Below are 7,188 nucleotides of genomic sequence, written 5' to 3'. Positions count from 1 at the left end.
CTCTCTCGTTCGCTTGCTCGCCACGGCTGTTTGTTCTCGCTCTTCGCTTCCTCCGTCTCCCGCAAATCTCGCTTTCATTATTTTCCTCTTTCTCTTTCTTTCCCATTACTCGCTGGCCCCCGCTTTACTTCCCAACTACCTAGCTTTTCCACTGCGCTATGCGCGTGCCGATAGCCGGCCTTGTTTAGCTCATCATACTCCCTTACATTGTCATTTTTCGAATGCATCTTAGATGCGCAGACCGTACAATTTTGAAATGCCAGAAACCAGTATATTTACGCGCTTGGCTGCTCTACAGTCGTCCGTTTACAACGAGCTTGATATTGGTCGACAAAATCGATGCTTCTGCCTCTTCTTCGATGCTAATTTGCCTGTGTGTGTCTGCGTATCTGTTCTAGCACTTCCTCTTGCGAAAAACGCTCTTGTACTTATTAACGATGCTTTTTCTTTTTCAGATCACCAATGGAAAATTCACTTATTCCAAAAATATCCATATTCGAAAAAACATTCTTACGAGTCGCGCGACGACGCCGCCGCAGTGTTCTAGGAGTTGAATGACCTTTAATCCACGCGTACCACGAGTTCACTCTGGCGAAATGACATTCTTTTGGGGGGCGGCAAACGCCATTGGAATGACAAGTTGATTGAAAAAATCATCGGAACAAGCGCGCTTTGATACGCAGCACATACATGCGTGTACTCGGATATAGAAAAAAAATTCATAGGCTCCACGCACGGCGAAAGTTTCGCTTTCAATTTGTCGCTAATCCTCTTTGCTTCGCGTCCAAGAGGGTATGGGGAGTGGATTGATGCGCGCCACTGCTCTGGTAAAAAACGAAAATCCAGCGAGATGTGTATGCGCGAGAAAAGAGTAAAAAGGAAGGATTTTTTGCCAATGACGGAGATATACAGTGAGAAAGCGAAAAATACACGCGTGAGTCTAGACGCAAAACATCAGCAATGGCACAAGCCTCGGAGCACGCGGTGCATAATGCATCGTAATGAAAAGGGCGATAGTGAGTAACCCTCAGCCGAAGATGGCGCTGCTCCAGCAAGCAGCGAGAAGAGGGGAAGGTTACGAGCAAACTGGAGAGAGAGAGAGAGAGAGAGAGAGAGAGAGAGAGAGAGAGAGAGAGAGAGAGAGAGAGAGAGAGAGAGAGATAGCTGCGCATAAAAGCGGAGAGAGACGGCAAGCTTTTGAAATCATCCCCCTCCGCTCTCTCGCTGCGAGCAAACGCAGCTGTGCGTGCGCGCAAGACTCGAGAACCGAGCCGAGCACAGCTCCCTTCTCGCGCACTCGCAGTCTCTGTTCGGCCGCCGTTACCGAGCGTGCTAAACTTTTCGTGCGCTGTATCTCGTATATTCGCTACTGTTGCTGCTGCTATAGTTACGTGTGCTCTAGCCTCGCAATAGTCATCTACGGAGCTTTCAAGCCGTTCCCTCTCCAACAGTGGTCGTCTCGCGTTCTCACCTTCCCTTTAACTTGCGCGAGCGTTCGAGAATGGAAGTTGTGCAAGTGAAAGCAAGTGAACGTTGTGTAAAAAAATGCAAAGCTCTTTGCCGAGAGCCACGTGAGCCCGCTGCGGGGACAAGGCGCGTGTGTCGGCAAGATACAGAACAAACATGGCCGCACCGCCGCACGGGAAAGCACGCATACACACGCACATTTTCTCTGCACTTATTACACATCGACTCGGTGCACATATGCCTGCGAGCTAGCGGATATAAATAATGCGGCAACAATTCGCCAAGTTCCACCGGCCAACTTTCATGCCATCAGTTTCATGCCGTCTCTCCCTCTCGCCTCTCTTTTTATATGTTCTGAGAATTTTTCAATCGTGCGTGATTAGACTTTTCCAGTGAAGTAACTCGTGCTCTCTGTGTGATTGCGAACTACTAGGTATACCAGACCGACTTGTGAATTAGGTCCGAGCTTTGCAACGAATTCAATTGATTAATCACGTTTATTCGACAAGCGGCTTATATCTGTTCCGAAATTTCATTAATCGTAATGCACGGTGATTACGAAATGCTCATTTTTATCTTGCGATTCTAAAAATTACTCTTTTTAACTTATAATCGAACGTAACTGTGATGATTATTCAATAGTTTTTGAATGATTCTATGTATGGGTACGTTAGTCAAGTGAGTATATCGTTGTGTATATATCAAGATCTCGACTGATAATTATGAGTAATACTTGACTCAACCAAGACAAAGAATCCATTCATCAAACAATGATGCTAAACGATAGGTTCACGCGTCTTTACCAAGTTAATTTGTATGTAACATAGTATACCTTGAAAAAGTATTTTATATCTTTTAATTAACAACAATGTCATTTGCGATTCATAGAAAATAATTAAATTTTGTTAATTATTCTCAAAGGTGATGAATTTTGAAAAAAAAAATAAATGAAATTATGTAATGTTCATATAATTAGTACAAATTTTCAAGAATGTAAAGCAAACCAACTATTTCTCTTATCTTATATTTTACTTATCTGTGCAGGAAAGCCTGCAGTGATGTTTACACAGCAACCACAACCCTACACATTGTATAATCTTGCTAGGCTCAGAATACAGTGATAACTAGAAGTGTGAAAAAAATGTTCAGTAAAACTTTTACTGAAGAGTTTTTATTGATGTTCAAAATATAAAACATTTTTATTAACATCTGAAATTATAAAAATTTTTATTTTTAGGCACAAAGTCTACAAACAGTTATAATAAATTTATTATTTGATGGCTGGGAACAATAAATTACAAGATACTAGAATAGTTATAAAATATGAAGAGCGTGCCCAAAGTCCCTTGTCATTCTCTTGTCGAGTGTTAATATTTGAATCTACTGGACGGAGAACTGATAAGGGCCCAAGGGTTACAGATACTCCGTGGGATAGTAACAAAAAATTCAATTATAAATTGGAAAATTGAAAAAAAACTTCAATAAAAATAGTATTTGCATATATACTTGTAAGCTAATAGTGCCGAAATATAAAAATATATCGCAATATATCAATTATATATGATAATATAATACAATACTATTTTATTCATGTGTAAGTTTTATTTATATGGTATATTTTGTACTGATATTACTTACTAATTGTATTTAAATAAACAATCTTATATGAGTTATGAGATTTTTTTCTTTGTAGTTTAAAGAAATTATTAACGAATTAATTATGGGAATTAGTAATGATACACATGACTTATACATTTCACAAAATTAGCATTTTATGTTGAAAAATTGTCATAAATTATTTTCATTCACATGGTACATCTAGTTGTCATTATGACACATTTAAATTATTTCAAAGAACAATACAGTTTTATCAACATGAAATTACACAGTTTTCAATCACTATTTCTTTGTAATTTATAATACATAATATTGATTGTTATATGTCACTAAAACACTTGAAATTGTTTCAAATACTTTAATAAAATTGTTTTGCAACAAATCTTGTTCTTATTTATTTAAAAATTAATAACATTGATAAAATTAAGAATACTCCAATTAATATACGTAATTTTGTAAAATAATAAAATTATAAATTAATTCTTTCAAAAAATATCTTTCGAAATGATATGATGCTTAAGTTATTTTATAAATATAAAAAAAACTGTACAAACAAATAATTACAAATTTTTTACATCAAATACATTACTTTATAAATTATTAAATAGTATCACATTTTTGGCTTTTTTTTGTTTCCATACAAAGTTATAGCAATTAATAATATACCAGTCTTTCACTTAACCACATTGTGGCTTCATGTTATAGTATTCTCAGAAATTATATCTTTCTTTAAATCCTCATGCTCTATAATAGGACTATCTTGTGCCAAAGAAACTTCTGTGACATCAGTAGGCATAAAACTTAAAATCTGTTTAGTAGTAGAAGTCTGCGTAACAAGTGGTGAAACAATACTGATGGTAGGTATAGTTTTAATGCAATCTGGTCCATGAAGAGTGATAGTATTTGCTGTAGAGTTCGATTTTGGTAAGATGATAGGAGTTTTTACGCAAGACAATATCAGTGGTTTCTTTTTCGGCACTATTAATTTTTCCGTATTGAGACGTTTTATAGACTGCACCACTCTTGACATAACTGGAATTTGTTTCATTTCATCTGGGTTTATTGTCAATATTTTAGAACCAACTATTATTCCATTTCCTGTAATAAAAATTGATGTAAAATAATCATACATATTTTTAAATAGACAAAATAAATATAATTTATGAAAATTTATACCTCCTTCCATAGCTTTTGTTACAGGACAATCTTTATGAGCTAATAACAATGTTTTTAATTTTGCAACTTGGTTGTGAAGGGATTTTACTTGAGCCTGTAAATTTGCATTTGTTTGATTTGCAGTTTTTAAAGAATCTTGCAATTGTTCTATCCAAGCTTTTCTCTTTGCTCGAGCTCGCATTGAACTAGCCCGATTCCTTTCTAAAATAGCTTGTTTTCTGTAAAGGTCAATGTGATTATATCGCTTTTCTTTTACGTGTTCGACTAGTTTGTTTTCATTTTTATTATTTTGTGTTGCTCTGTCTTCAATCACAGTACCATTTTTTGGAAGCACTTGCTTCAACTTCTGAAATCAACAAAATAAAAGGTGAATTAAGAAGAGAAACGAATCAAATATATAGATATGACTCTCTGGTATTTAAATTAAAAAATTACTATTTTAGCTGCACACAATTTTTGATCTGGATTTGTTTTTGATTTATTGGAATTACTTTTAACAGTAATTTTACTCTCGATTAGTTCATTCATTTGTGGCTTCATAGTTTCTTCTTGTAGTTCAGCTGCAGGTGCAGCAATAAATCTTAAAACCTTTCCATCCTGTATTTTTAGTAGAAGTTGCATTTCTGCATCATCGATAGGTCTAAACAAAAAAATATTACTTTAAAAAAATTCAACAAAATATCATATGTAAATAATATATTACTCACAAAGCATCTGGTTTTACTAAATTACTATTATCTGACAATAATATTTCTGAGGTAGGTTGTACGGTTTGAGTTTTTTTCAAAACAGTGTCTATAGATGATTCATCATTTTTTTCTACATATTGCACTTTAGTTTCAACATTTGTTTCCTTAATTATTGGGGTTGTTATCAACGATAACTCTGTCTGATGTTTTATATCTGGTTTTACAATGTGAATGCTTGTAGTTGTATTTGCAATAGAGGCATTGCATTCAGTCGTAATAGAAGAAAAAATACTTGGAGTATGGAGTGTATCATCATTGTCAACCTGAAATGTTCACATGTAATGAATATGAGTACTTATTAATTACGATATATCTTTTAGTAAATAATTTAAATAAGAATTTGAAAATGTTAAGCTTACGTCAGGTATAGTAAGAACTCCACTTTTTCCAGTTTCAACAGCTCTTCGAAAAGTTTCTTCAAAAGGATTGTCATTTTGAAGATCTTGAAAAAGACCAACTTCTTCACAATTTCTTATAAATCTTGTAGGTGTTGGCGTTTGATCAGCTATAAGATAAAAGATGAATAAGTCATTTTAAAGCAGTAACAATATGTACTAGAACAAGAAGTTTATGAATTATTTAATTCAATTAATATACGTACAATAAGCTAATCCATCTATACTATAAACATATAGATCATATTCCAGAATATAGTATGATATGTTATTGATAGGACAAAGATATAACAAAGTATATGATACAATTTGTAAACCTTACATCGTTCAATCTAAATAAATTAACTCACAAAAATATAAACCTTTTGTAATAAAAGAAATGAATTAATAGTAATCATTCTAGCATCCTATATGATATGTAGTTAAGAGGGGTTGTACAGACCAATAACAAAATTAGTCTCACCAATGAAAAAATTGGTCTTGTTATTAATTCCAAGGTTCAACATCATGTCGTGCTTCTTTTTGTGGACGGTTAAATGATCTTCGTTGACAAAACTCTAAACAATGAATTGAAAACAACAATGAGAGAGGTTAAGACAAACGTTCTAATCGAGTCGCACGAATGTTATGTATTCAACTTACCATATTGCAGCCTTCGGTTGTGCAAGCGAATGGCTTTTCCGAGTGATTCATTTTGATGCATGTGTAACGATGTCAGGTTTTATTATGTACAAAAGCGAACGAAGCCGAACAATTCGGAATTCTATTATGTTGATTACACACAAATACTCAGCTGCAGCCTGCGCCTGCTCAGTCGCAGCAGCTGACATTTGTTTGTTCACTCGCGAGATACCAGGTGACGCCAAAATCCCCTTTTACCGGTAAAATCGTCTAGGCGATGAATTTAAGTATACTTTACTAATTTTCATGATTTCTATTGTTTTAAGGCGCCTCTATATAGACATACAAATACATGTTGATAGCAGGCAACCGATCACTTCATGATATTGACAGCTGGGTTCTCATGAATAATACATAGTCTTGTGTAAAAGATACCAGGACCAGCATTTTTTGAAAACGATCAATTTGCTTATGCAAAAGTGATAAACTTGCGTAGTATATCAGTCTCAAATTGAAATTAGCCTTGAAGTCTACAATACGAAAAGTAGCGAGTAAAAGTGTTGAAAAAATTGTGACCGATATCGGAAATTTATAGCACGGACATACATGTAACTTGAATGGAGGTCGACTTGTACTACGATGCTTGTAGAGTGGGATCGATTCGGTTATCCGGAGTCAAGCCTTTATCTACCAATGGATCACATTGTCGTGGGCAGCGGCTGTGACTTCGGAGCATTTGTCAATGGTAGCTCTGTTCGCTAAAACTGGTACGTCAGATATGAGGAACCTATATCTTTACTAAATGTCACAGATTACACCAACGAATTAGAAATCCTTATAATTATTAACAATTAATGTTGGTTGCTACCGAATATTTGAATATTGTATGCAGTAAAATTCCGTAGGATTCTTATTATGGAATAACGCATCGTTATCTAGCACTTGAATGATCGGATAATGAAAAATTGTTTAAAGTCAACGTGATAAAAGATCAATACAATAACGCTATAATTATGGAATATACTTGCGAAAACTTGTTTATTTTGAAATGTGCAATCATTAACTAGGATCAATTTGCTAATGAACTGTCATCGTACTCATGTGCATTGCGAAATATTTTATAATAATCTATAGATTTCTTATCATTCTATTGGCCAATAGAT

General features: G+C 34.7%; 1 protein-coding gene across 1 annotated transcript; it reads right to left on the bottom strand.

The window, feature by feature from the left end:
- Positions 1 to 3,556: 3,556 nt before the first annotated feature.
- Positions 3,557 to 6,181, bottom strand: LOC131666717 (cyclic AMP-dependent transcription factor ATF-2). The gene is made up of 7 exons (XM_058939576.1): positions 6,047 to 6,181; positions 5,868 to 5,961; positions 5,369 to 5,514; positions 4,968 to 5,272; positions 4,696 to 4,900; positions 4,261 to 4,606; positions 3,557 to 4,182 (listed from the first exon to the last, which is right to left on the bottom strand). The coding sequence occupies exons 1-7, from the start codon at positions 6,095 to 6,097 to the stop codon at positions 3,779 to 3,781; spliced, it is 1,551 nt and encodes a 516-aa protein (XP_058795559.1). The 5' UTR covers positions 6,098 to 6,181; the 3' UTR covers positions 3,557 to 3,778.
- Between the last annotated feature and the right edge of the window lie 1,007 nt (positions 6,182 to 7,188).

The sequence above is a fragment of the Phymastichus coffea genome, unplaced genomic scaffold (genome assembly GCF_024137745.1).
Source record: "Phymastichus coffea isolate CEN01 unplaced genomic scaffold, Cenicafe_Pcof_1.1 PCOF00060, whole genome shotgun sequence".
Classification (NCBI taxonomy): domain Eukaryota; kingdom Metazoa; phylum Arthropoda; class Insecta; order Hymenoptera; family Eulophidae; genus Phymastichus; species Phymastichus coffea.
The sequence above is the reverse complement of the archived record's forward strand: the minus strand, read 5'-3'. Positions and strand labels throughout refer to the sequence as shown.

Excerpts from the sequence above, each read along its gene's own strand:
- LOC131666717 (XM_058939576.1), bottom strand. The coding sequence starts at position 6,097 with ATGAATCACTCGGAAAAGCCATTCGCTTGCACAACCGAAGGCTGCAAT. Across the intron at positions 4,901-4,967 it reads TTAGTAAAACCAGATGCTTT|ACCTATCGATGATGCAGAAA; the intron begins GTGAGTAATATA and ends TTTTTTGTTTAG. Across the intron at positions 4,607-4,695 it reads AATTGTGTGCAGCTAAAATA|AAGTTGAAGCAAGTGCTTCC; the intron begins GTAATTTTTTAA and ends TGTTGATTTCAG.